The 13,281-nt window shown below is 38.7% G+C and overlaps 1 protein-coding gene across 1 annotated transcript in view; it reads right to left on the bottom strand.

Annotated features, from left to right (window-relative positions):
• Positions 1 to 12,894, bottom strand: part of STARD3NL (STARD3 N-terminal like) — a 35,440-nt gene extending 22,546 nt beyond the window's left edge. Inside the window, exons 1-2 of the mRNA XM_007950090.2 lie at positions 12,670 to 12,894; positions 4,978 to 5,055 (exon numbers count right to left, since the gene is read on the bottom strand). Of these exons, the coding sequence (XP_007948281.1) occupies positions 4,978 to 5,055; positions 12,670 to 12,894 (303 nt within the window). The remainder of the gene's footprint in view (positions 1 to 4,977; positions 5,056 to 12,669) is intronic.
• Positions 12,895 to 13,281: the final 387 nt, after the last annotated feature.

Raw genomic sequence — 13,281 nt, forward strand, 5'->3', positions numbered from 1 at the left:
TGGGACCTTCTAAAAATTAAATTTTTATGTGCTTCCAAAGACTTCTCCAAAAGAGTCAAAAGAGAACCTACAGATTGGGAAAAAATATTTGGCAATGACATATCTGACAAGGGACATATCTCTAGAATTTATAGAAAACTACAGCACCTCAATAACAAAAAGACAAACAATCCAATTAAAAAATGGGCAGAAGACATGAATAGACACTTCACTGAGGAGCATATTCAGGCAGCCAACAAACAAATGAAGAAATGCTCACGATCATTAGTTATTAGAGAGATGCAAATGAAAACAACAACGAGATAACACCTTGGCTCCAGCACTAGTAGCAAAGTTCAATAAGACAGAAAATAACAAATGCTGGCAAGGATGTGGAGAGACTGAGACTCTCATACACTTCTGGTGGGACTGTCAAATGGTACAACCACTGTGGAAAGCAGTATGGCAATTCCTTAAAAAGTTGGAGTTATAAATACCATGACTCAGCCATTCCATTACTGGGTATATATCCTAAAGTGACAGCCATGACAAGAATAGATACATGCACAGCTATGTTCATCGTAGCACTATTTACAATAGCAAAAAGATGGAAACAACCTAGGTGTCCATCAACACTGAAGAATGGATAACAAAGCTATGGTACATACACACAATGGAATACTGTGTAACCCTAAAGAATAATGTAGAATCTGCAAAACACCGCATAACGTGGATGAACTTGGAGGACATTATGCTTAGTGAAATAAGTCAATCACAGAAGAACAAATACTGTATTAATCTGTTATTGTAAAAGTCAAGGAAAGGTTTAGATCTGGAAGGAAATTTTCTTTGTTGGTTACCAGGGGTAGGAGTGGAGTGGAGAGAACCCTGTTAGATAGGTAGAGATAAGTATTGATTTGGGTGAAGAGCAGGGCAACGTACCAAATGTGAGTAGTGAACATGGTGGCGTTAAGGAAGAGGAAGACATACAGAGGTAAATTGGAGGTACAGACAACAAACATGAACCTTTTTGCACATACATTACTGCAGTGTCAGTGAAGGCAGACATGGGTATATGGGTGGATAGATGGGTGGACAAGCTGAACTACTAGGTATGTCTATGCAGTGGGGAATGTACCCAAGACCATATATAGGTTGGGAGACAATGGTCCTACAAGTGTATTTGTATGTTCTATCAGAATTCCCAGGTGTATTGTAGAGCTGACAAGGGACAAGGTAGTAGTCACTTCTTGGTCACAGCAAGCTACCCAGAGGGACCAAGTAGTTGAACCTATGGGCAGGACCATAGTCACAGGGGACATGAAACTCATTTGGCATAACATACTACACAAAATATTCCACCTCCAACTCTGGCAAGTAGGAACTGGGATCTTAAAAGCTTGCGAGCAGCCATGTAGATGCAACGATGGGTCTCTCCTAGTCCAGAGCAAAGTAGAATGAAGAAAACCAAAGATTCATGGAATCTTAGTTCTAGTGAGTGGTACAGCATGCGATCCACAGCCTATACGACTAAGAGACCAGAAGAACTAGATGGTGCCCAGCTACCACTGTCAACCACTCGGAGGGGGATTTATGTAGGATATCCTGGATATAGAGAGAGAACAATGTGGAACAAAACTCCAAATCATTTGGGAACAAAAAAGAAGGGGGAGGCACGTTTGCTGGTCTGGTAGAGCCTGGTGGAACCACTGAGACTATGGCCCATAGCTGCTCTTCAGGTCTGGAATTGAACCCACACCTGTGGCTTCCAGCCAAACAAAAACAGGCACAGGAGTTGAACATTTACCTGAGGGAGATATGCTCCTTGGAGAGAATAATCATGGGAGAAAGAAGGGCTGCTTATGCACAGGGAGACAGTCAGGGGGCAGGAGTGCATGGAGGGTTCGACACAGGGAATAGGTAACTATCAGGAAGAAGTAGGAGGGAAGCTGTTGCATTGGGGTAAATTGTAGTCAGTGTCATGAGAGAAAGTGTATGTGAACTGCTGTATGGAAAGTGAATTTGCTGTGTAAACTTTCACCCAAATCACAACTAAAAAAAAAAAAGAGAAACTGACCATATCGTCTTCATTGTTCAGATTTAACTGAGAACTACCACAGACTGGCATTAGACTACAGATCAGCATTTAGGAACCCTTGCTTGGAGCTCTGGTGGTGTAGTGCCTAAGGCATCTGAATGCTAACCAGAAGGCTGGTGGTTCAAACCTATCAGCCACTCCTTGCAAGGAAGGTTGGGCAATTTACTTCCACAGTGATACTGCCTCAGAAACTCAAGGAAGTGTCGCTATCACTCGGATCTGACTCGACAGCAGTGGGTTTTTTAGGGTGTTGTTAAGTTTAATTGCAATACTACCCGAATGAGGCTTTCAAAATCATTTTCCATTATCAAAAAAGAACGTGTTATTAAAAGTTTGTTTTTCCTTTCTATTTGAGCCCAAACATTCACTTTTAGAAGCTACCAGGTTCTCAGTAAAGCCCACACCAAAACTCTAGGTTATTGGGGCCTTGGTGAGATATCTGCCTATCCCAGTAGCTAATATTTCATTATTTTCTATGGATCAATAAAGCCTTTTAGATGTATTATTATCTTATGTAATCCCTGACCTCAACAATCCCATGAATCAACTATTATCACTAATCTCATTATACAGATGGGGAAACTAAGGCAGAAAGGTTAGGAAAATTGTTCAAAACCACACAGCTCCTTAGTGATAAAGCCAGGATTTGAACCCAGACAGCTTGACTCCAAAAAGCAGGGCTCTTAAAATACTATGTCACAGCTGTCTTAGTAACTCTTACATACTAAAGGAATAAACATAGAAAAAAACATTACCAATTTTAGTTGGAAAATGCCAACAGGGAGAAGTCAGGTGACTCCTGAGCAATGAGTCAGGGTGGATTTGTGTCAAAATTTTCTCACTAATCAAAACAGCTGAAAGGCTGAAGGTTAACAACTTCTTCACTGACATGCACCAGAAGACCTCACTTAAGATCTTTTTATGTAAGTGAAGTTTGCAGGTTAAAGTTATTTTTAACTTGCCACTTTCATTAAAAATGTGTTTCCGAACAATCTGCCCATGGTTTTGCTTCTTCAGTCATTACAACTTTATCTCTACCTCTGGATATGGCAGGCCAAGTCTTTACCCTTTATCTCTATATCTCCCAGATCCTAAAATTTTCCAGAGGCTATGTTCATTTCCTAGGTCTGATATGACAGTCTTCCAATGTGAGCTAATGGGTCCTATCTATTTGTCTAGTATCACTATGGTCCTAAGCATAGAGGCCAGCCAACACTTGGAGATTTGACTAGTAGATTAGTCTAGCTTCTTGACATTTCCTGACTCAGGACATTTCACAATGAAATTGAGGGAGAGAAGCAAATTTTGTTATCATATGCTAATAATTCTAGAGGAAATAAACATCCAGAAATTTGGGACTTCAACTTGCTTTGCTATCAACTTATGTGACCTGAAGTAGGTCAAGAAACTGAACCATGGAATTATTTCTTCACTCTGGAAAAATGAGGGTATTAAACCACATCAGCAGATTTCTAAATATTCTGTAGCAAACACGTTTTCAACAAAATCCTATTTGGTAGCCTAATATACTGCAAAATGAGAATGCAATTACTCAGGTTGCATGCTGTCCTACCCTTAACCATGTGCGTTTTGCCTCCATGCATATAGAGACAGCAAATAAAATAAAACGAATTGGGGAAGTCACAGTCAATTTTAATTGCCTATGCATAGTGCCTAAGGCACTGGACTGCTAACCAGAAGGCTGGCGGTTCAAACCCACCAGCCACTCCTCGGAAGGAAGGTTGGGCATTCCTACTTCCATGGTGATACTGCCTCGGAAACCCAAGGAGGGGTCGCTATGAGTCGGGGCCGACTCGATGGCAAATAACAACAACAACAACATGCTATGCAAAACACAATGTTAGAATCTGACTTACTTTACACTATAAAGAGATACTATTGAGCTATATCAAACCCAATCAAAGCCATAGTGTGTCCTAGAAATATAATTCAAACACTATTAAATAAAATGAATGTCTCATCTACAGACAAACTGCATCGATTTAATTCTGTAACTGACTAATATTGTCCAACATTTACCAATACATACTGTACTCAAAAATCCTTATTACTGTAGAATAACATAAAGAGTTATTATTAAAAGTACACCCTGAAAACTCGGCAACGAATAAGGAAGACCGAGGAAGAGTTGATGCTTTTGAGTTGGGATGCTGGTGAAGAATACTGAAATTACCATGCACTGCCAAAAGAACGAACAAATTTGCCCTGGAAGAAGTATAGCTGGAATGCTCCTTGGAAGTGGGAATGGCCAGACTTTGTCTCACCTACTTTGGGCATGCTGTCACAAGGGATCATTCTCTGGAGAAAGATACCATGCTTGGTAAAGTGGAGGGTCAGCGAAAAAGGGGAAGACCTCAACGAGATGGACTGACACAGTGGCTGCACTGATGGGCTCAAGTATAGCAGGATTGTGAGGATGGCACATGACCAGGCAGTGTTTTGTTCTGTTGTGCATAGGGTCATGATGAGTTGGAACCGACTCGACTGCACCTAACAACAACCGATAGAAAGCTAACTTAAAGCAGAAAAGAAACATCATTTTCTTTGTGCAATTATACCAATAGGTGACTTTTCCTTTGAGTTACTAGGGTATGTCCATGGATCTATTATTTCAACCATTTGAAAGAATAAAAAAATAGGAGTGGCTTCTCCCGCTGCCCTCTATCATCTCCTATTAATCCTTCTTCACTGAGATAACCTGACAATATTTTAGTAAGAGAGAAGGAGCACTAAATGGGCCAATTATTAAGGGAGAAGGAAACACTGTCAGTGTTCAAGGGAGAGAGAAAGAATGGCATAGAATATGAGGCCTACATAAAGGAAATTTGCTTTTTGTTTTCATCAAATCTGAAAGAAAATATAAAACAGAATATACTTACAAATATGTCAAAATAAGAAGAGTAGTAGTCATACTCCACTACCTCCTTCTCTAATGTGTTCTCAATGCCTCCATTCACCTAGGATGATAGTAAGAAGTGAAAACAAGGAGAGGTTTATGTGTGAAAACAGTACAAAAGAACATACAAGTAAGGTTTCATATGTACTTATCTAGGACTGCTAACCAGAAGACTGGAGGTTCAAACCCACCAGCCACTCCTCAGAAGGAAGATGGGGCAATCTACTTCGTAGTGATACTGCCTTGGAAACCCAAGGAGGGGTCGCTATGAATCGGGTCTGACTTGACAGCACATAACAATAACAACAACAACAAATCTTCTTAGAACATAAAAATGTTAAAATATGTGAGAAAAGAACCATCATAGTTGCAATAAAGAATGTTGAATAGCATTCCCACTTCCTAATTCTGAATTCATTCATTCAACAAATATAAACGTATAATTAAAAACAATGTAGTTCATATTTTGGTAAACTAAAATGGTTAAATAAGAAAATTTGTTTTTTCCTTTTCTAAACTAAAGCCTTCCATCTTAAGACTATGTATTTTCTAAAGAAGGAAATTCACATTTATCCAGGACTTCCCAAACTGTGGATCACTCTACCTACCATTTTAGGTTCTGAAAGGCCAAGGGTCCCCTGCTCTCTTACCAAATATCAGTGACAGCAGTTACCATGACGTAGGCTAGATACAAAAATTCTGTTTTTCATTTTCATTTATTCATGGCATTTTAAAATTTTGCACTCTTATGAACTTTTTTTTTAACTAAAGATACAAAACAGTAAGTGACAGACTAGACCTATAATCATATCAGATCAAGTCATAGTAAATGACGAAAATTTAATACCAACTTTCTGTCATCTCCCAACTGTCTTATCAAAAGAATTTTAAATGATAAAATTTAAAATTCTATAAATTACAGAGAATTTTTAGAAACTGAGTTAAGAGACATTGGTTAGGCACCTAAAGCAGGACTCAAGTCTATACAACAACTGCGAGGGCCTGGGGATGCACCTGACCACAGGAAACAGCATGGGCAACAGACATCCTAGCTTCCAATTTGGAGAGCAGTCCTGGCAAACAGATGCAAATGGTCTAACAAAAGGACAAAGGGTAATTAACCAGAAACCTGGATAAGAGGCAAAAAGAAAAAAGAAAGAATAAAGACTATCTTTGGAAAAGTTCACTAATTGGTCAACTTAGAATAAAAGTTAGCACAAAGAAAGGGTGCTTGTGCTTTTATTACCTTTCCATGTATTTTAATGTTTTATGGAAACAGAAGTATAAAGACTACTCTGTATCTTAAAATAAGTTACTGTTTAGATTTCTGTGTAATTAATCCAGATGACTGGTATGCTCTTCACTGAACAGTCTGTTTGGCTATTAAAAAAAACCAAAAAACCCTCACTGCTGTCCTTCCCTACTCGTAACGCCCCCTCCTTGGTTTTCTGAGGTGGTATCTTCATGGAAATAGATTGCCCAGTCTTCCTTCTAAGGAGTGACTGGTGGGTTTGAACCACCAGCCTTCTGGTTAGCAGTCAAATGCCTTAAGCACCACATTTATAAATGAAGAAGAAATGAAAACCTAGAATAACTATTAAAAGTCAATCTATCACCTAGTCTCATCTCTGTCTTTTCACACTATGGAAACCTACCAACATCTAAAATGTTAAAAGCATGATTATTCCGATTTGTCTACTGCAAACAGGGCTCCCATACCACAGAGACTTCCTCCTCCTGTCTGACAGGACAGGAACCAAAGCTGCCAACAGTTTTCAATAAATAGCCAGTAGAAAAAGAATTCTGGTATATGCATATATTTAAAGACCTTGTCTTTGTGTTGCCTTTAAATAGATGAGTCTAAAATCTGTATCTGTAGCCCTAAATCATACTCTAAATCCATATTTCAAAATCATTGTTATTAACCCAAGATGTCCCATACAGACTATCCTAATACAGAGTCACTTCTCAACCACATAGCTTTTCTAGGTTCCATCATTAGAAGCCTTTAAATTATCTTTGGATACATGGATGATAAAATTAGTAATCATAAGTCTTCTGAAAGTCTTTCCTTTCCATTCATATACCTTCCTTCAACATCTTCCTCCTGCTGTTCTTTCTGCTAATCTGTCCCTACTTTAATATAACCTACTTACCACTGCCAACATGATTTCCATCCCTTCAGCACATATTATGGACTATCTCTTTATGGAGCATCTACTGCTGTTCTAAACACAGCAAATACATCAGTAACAAAATCTCTCTCCTCTTCACAGAGCTTACATTCTAGCAAAAGGAGAAATATGATAAATAAATAAGTGCTACACAGAGAAGAGAAAAAAATTGTGACAGAATATAGATGACTTCTTTGGGTTGGGTGGTGGGTTAGTCATGAAGTCTTCTCTAGAGTGCTATTTAAACTGATCATTTGACTGCTAACCAGAGGCTGGTGGTTCAAACCCATTGGCCACTCCTTAGAAGTAAGACTAGGCAATCTACCTCTGTAGCGATACCACCTCGAAAACCCAAGGAGGGGTCACTATGAGTCGGATCTGACTTGACAGCAGTATGTTTGATTTGGTGTGGCATGGTAAAAAAGAGACATTTATACAAGGAAAAAGGAAACAGATTATTTCATATAGAGGGAAAAACTAGTATAAAGACCCCAAGTCACAAAATAACTTGTTCCTTTCTAATACCACAAGGAAGCAAGTGTGGTTGACCTGTGGTGGGCCAGGAGTAGAGGGTGGGGAAGGAAGTCAGAGAAACTTCTGAAGGGCTTTGGAAGACAGGGCACCACATTTGGATGTTAAGCTTTGGTTGGCCAGTGGAAGGTTTTAAACAGAAAGGGACATTATCTGATTTTTGTTTTTAAAAGGTCATTTGGCTACTCTGAGGAGTCTAGATTAGATAGAGGGCAAGAGTGGAAGCAGGTGAACTAACAATTAACAGTAGTCACATTTGGAATATATTTTGGAAAAAAATTGACAGGCATTACTATTAGACTGAATATGAGTGAAAAATACAAAAATAATGAATAAATAAATCAACCAAGGATGAGTTTTCATCTTTGGCCTCAGTATCTGGGTATTTATGGAGATGAAGAAAGGGAAAAGCTGATGTCTGGGAAACCTTGTGTCCTAACTGCTCTCGAACCATAACACTTCACAATTATAGTAACTCTAAACACTTCTGTATCACATTTAAGAATTTCAATAACATAAAATTATCCTATCTTTGCAACCTCGTTTCCTAGGCACTTTTCAGCTAAACTAATATTTTTCTCACTCCAATCCTACCCACTCCAGCACACACCCACACCCACAAGCAAGTGTACAATGCACCAGCCTCAGAGCTTCTGCTCACCTTGATCTCCACACCTTCTCTGCACTGCTCCCACTGCCCAAATGCAAATCATCTCTCTAGACTCAGTTCCAAACGCAATTCACATGTCCTCCATAGATATGTTCCCTCAGAAAATTCAAACCCACCTTATCTCTCCTTCATCTGAGTTTCTGTTATCCTTGGTTAAGAAAGTGTAACTACAGCACTATTAATATTAATGGTGACTATGGGGTAATAGGGAGCTCTGGTGGCATAGTGCCTAACACATTTAACTGCTAATCAGAAAGATGGCAGTTCACACGCACCAGCCACTCCTTGGAAGGAAGACTGGGCAATCTACTTCGGTAGTGATACCATCTTAGAAACCCAAGGAGGGGTTGCTATGAGTCAGATCCGACTTGACGGCAATGAGTTGAGTTGAGGATGGGGTAATAAGGAGCTCTGGTGGCAGTGCCTAAGGCATTTGACTGCTAACCAGAAGACTGGCAGTTCAAACCTACCAGCTGCTCCACGGAAGATGAGGTAATCTACTTCTGTAAAGATTTACCTCCTTCAAAACCCAATGAGGGTCACTATAAAGAAGAGACTGATGGCAGTGGATTTGGTTTTGGTTTTGGCTTATGGGTAGCAGAATCTGACTTGTACTTAAAACTTAAATGGAATCACAGAGAAGAGGAACCAACATTTTTTCATTCTTTCTGGGTTAAATTTATTTTATTTACTAATAAATTACAAGGAGCTCTGGTAGCATAGTGCCTAAGGCACTTGACTACTAACCAGAAGGCTGGTGGTTCAAACTCACCAGCCACTCCTTGGAAGGAAGGGTGGGCAATCTACTTCCATAGTGATACCACCTAGGAAACTCAAGGAGGGGTTGCTATGAGTCAGGTCTGACTTGACAGCATGTAACAACAACAACAAATTATAACCTATAGTTGTGTAGTACTTTAAAACTACCAAGGAGCTGCTGTATACATCTTTTTATTTGATCCTCACAAGAACCCAAGAGGAAGACAAAACAGGTATTAGTCCAGTTCACTGACTGCAAAACCAAAGCCCAGAGAATGTAAGTAACTTGCTTAAGACTACAGAGTGGGTGATGTCAACCGTAGATCGGTATTCTGACACTTTCTAATATACCAGTTTTATTTTTTTAAAAATCATAAAGCAGACAGTAAGAATTGACAAAGGCCTTTTTTGGATCATGCTCTCAACCAAAGTACCAAAAGCTAAAGGGAAAAACAACTTCCCTTCTACTGTCACTTTGATCCTATTCCTATTAGTCTAAAGCCTCATGACCTCCCTCACTTAAAAGCACATAGTGATATTAGAGGCAAACCAATGACTACGTTGGCTTTGTGGTGTCATTAAAATATATATTTTTTAACTCTGCTCCCTTAAAAATGCTTTCCTATTAAAAGAAGCATTTCGTTTCCATTTCTTATTACACAAATATTAGTCTTGAAACCATCTTACTCCTTTAAAATATAAATTAATGCAAATATTTTCTTTAGTATGTCCACATGGAAGAAATAAGAAGAAACACTTCTGTATTACAATGTCATATTACTAGTCTCTTTTAAACAAAAATCAAGCATATCTATGGTGCTAAATTAATAAAAGAAAAATCTGTAAACAGAAACTTAACAGTAGATTCATGTTGTATATTACTGTGATTTTGGAACAACTCTTATTTTCTGAAGCACAGAACCACACAATCTGCTTGGTTACCTGCTTAATAGGTATTTTGCTCTGTTCATGAAAGCATTTACATTCATTATGCTTGTGGCAGTGACTATTATTATGCAGGTGCCTTGGGTCCCAGCCAGAAAGCCACTGTAACATATAAACTCGGTATTAGATTTCCTTATCTGTAAACCAAAGGGACTGCTGCTGAATCATTTCAAGAGACTTTCTAGAATTCAAATTCAACCATTTTATGTTCTTTAAGGTTTTTTAAAGGTTGTTGTTGTTGTTGTTATTTGCCGTCGAGTTGGCCCTGACTCATAGCGACCCCTCCTTGGGTTTCCGAAGCACTATCACTACGGAAGTAGGATTGCCCGACCTTGCTTCCGAGGAGTGGCTGGTGGGTTTGAACCTCCAGCCTTCTGGTTAGCAGTCAAGTGCCTTAGGCACTATGCTACCAGAACTCCTTTTTAAAGGTTATGTTCTTCAAAAATTCATCAATACATTGAGGGATAAGAGGGATACTATGCTTTGTAATGACTGGGTCTTACATGTTGGGAATTCAAGTAAAATGAAATTCCTTTTTATATATATTATACATCCTTCTGTTTCCTTTCATCAGTATGGAAAATAATGACTTGAATATTATCCAATTACGCTATGTACTCTTATCCATTAATGCATGATTATGAGAGAAAACTTATCTAAATTGAATGCTAACGTGAAGAAAGTCTTGATTTCATAACATTTGCATTATTAGGTCTAAATACAGAAACTCAGTAAATGTGCCTATTTTCATAATGAGTTTTGTTTCTCCTAGGATTCAAGATGGAACAAAATGAGATTCAATGACCCTAATTATTAAAAGTCTGGTCTAGAATTGACATTACTGCTATGAATCAGAATATTAAGCAGATTAGCATTTGCTGTTAAATGGCAATAAAATTCATTTTCAATGAAAAATCTCAGCAACTTTTCATAATTTCTGTTTTAATACTTCTTATAAAGCATGTAGCACTATGCTAGCTAAGTTTAGCTAATACTATATACTTCCTAGGACTTAGCAAATATTTCCTCAAAGCAAATTAATTGATGAAGATTCAAGAAGCAGGCAACTGTTGTCTGGGAGGGAAGTCTTCTGAAAGAGTTCATCTGTTAGCTGGTAAGGAACATAAACAATCAGACCCAACATCTTGGGGAGAAAATTAATACACTGTGTTAAATAAAATATGTTATTAAAATAAATTTCACCTATACATTTTTACTTTTATTAATGTGGTAAACAGGAGCTCTGGTGGTGTAGTGCCTAAGGCATTTGACTTACTAACCAGAATGCTGGTGGTTCAAATCCACCAGCCACTCTTCGGTAGGAAGGTTGGACAATCTACTTCCATAGTGATACTGCCTCAGAAACCCAAGGAGGGGTTGCTATGAGTCAGATCTGACTGGACGACAGTGAGTTTGGTTTGTTTGGTTTAATGTGGCAAATTTGTTGTTGTTGTTGTTGTTGTTATGTGCTGTCGAGTCAGCCCTGACTCATAGCGACCCCTCCTTGGGTTTCCCAGGCAGTATCACTACGGAAGTAGGATTGCCCAACCTTCCTTCCGAGGAGTGGCTGGTGGGTTTGAACCGCCAGCCTTCTGGTTAGCAGTCAAGTGCTTTAGCCACTATGTTACCAGAGCTCCCATGTGGTAAACAGAGAAATTAAAATTACATGAGGCTTGCACTGTAGTTTCTATTAAGCAGCACAGATGTAAACCATTATTTGAATTCATGAATATAGCTATGTAAACCTGATGAAATACAGGAAAACTTCCAAATGTCTCTAGGACAACCTTTTTGATAGAATATATGAATAAATAACCTCTTCTGCCAAAATAAAAAGCATAAGCCAAAAAAAAAAAAAAAAAAAAAAACCTAACCCACTGCCATCAAGTTGGTTCTGACTCACAATAACCTTATAGGACAAAGGAAAACTGCCCCATTGGGTCTCCAAGGTGGTAATCTTTACAGAAAGAGACTGTCGTGTCTTTCTCCCATGGAGCAGCTGGTGGGTTCAAAGTCCTGGCCTTTTGGTTAGCAGCTGAGCATTCAATCAGTGTTCTACCACACATGCAAAACTCCCACACATGGGAGTTAGCAAAGTAGAAGAAACATCTACAACATAATTAAAAAGCAGACTACATTTTATGGCGCAAGCATTGGCAAACTTTCTGTGAAAAAGGCTAGACAGTAAATATTTTTGGCTTTGTGAGCTAGATGGTGTCCCTTGCAACTTTTCAGCTTAAACCACTCAGCACAAAAGCAGCCATACACAATATGTAAACAGATAGGCATGGCTGTGTGCCAATAAAACTTTGTTTATAAAAATAAGACAGCTGAATTCAGCCTGCAGGCTACAGCTTGCCGATCCTTGTGATAGAGCATGAATTCAAGTGTCAAAATCACAAAGGAAATTTAAAATTAATGAGATTTGTTTTAAACAATGCCATTAAAAAACAAGAAAGGTTCAAATTAGCTAGAGGTCCAAACACTGCCTTATTTGGAAAAAGATGTAACTCACTAAATGAGATAGAAACAATTAAAAAAAATAAGAACACTATCTCTGGAAATAATTCTTATAAAGTCATGAAAAAAAACTTACATTTAACTCTATTATCCACAGTAATGTTACAAATAAGAGGTCAAAAGTGACAAACAAACAGAAAGTCCTCCTGACATCGGAAATGCCTTTTTTTTCCCTTCCTTCATAGGACTCAATCCTGGCCATGAGCTGTGTGGGGTTGATGGAATGGACACCGCGCAGAGAAGCATGAGAGCTCTGGCTTCCAGTGAGAGCATTCTCCACGTCTTCTGGCAGGTGGTTCATCCTGGAGGAGGGTTAAGGTAACCTTTCCCCGACTTCACCATCACTAGAGAAAGGAGACCTTGGGAGAACAAGACAGAGACACCAAGTTAAACCAGTGCTCACCTAATGCAACTGGGCTATGCCCACCACCATGCAACCATTTTTGTGACTTAGCACTAATGACTGAGGATTGCAGCTTCAACATAAAGAGAAAGTGAAATAAGAACCAACTCATGATGTTATTAACTAATACTAAAAAACGATTTAGGCCAAAAAAAAAAAAAGCAATAAAGTAGAATGAAAATATACTGTAGGAAAGGCCGAAGTTAATCACAACTACAAGGTGGGGCTGATAACCTGAAGCATGTTACTTCTTGGTCAAAGTACCCAGCCAGTTCTTTTGCTGTT

Source organism: Orycteropus afer, unplaced genomic scaffold (assembly GCF_000298275.1).
Source record: "Orycteropus afer afer isolate SDZICR_OR568_19922 unplaced genomic scaffold, OryAfe1.0 scaffold00263, whole genome shotgun sequence".
In the NCBI taxonomy this organism is placed as follows: Eukaryota; Metazoa; Chordata; class Mammalia; order Tubulidentata; family Orycteropodidae; genus Orycteropus; species Orycteropus afer.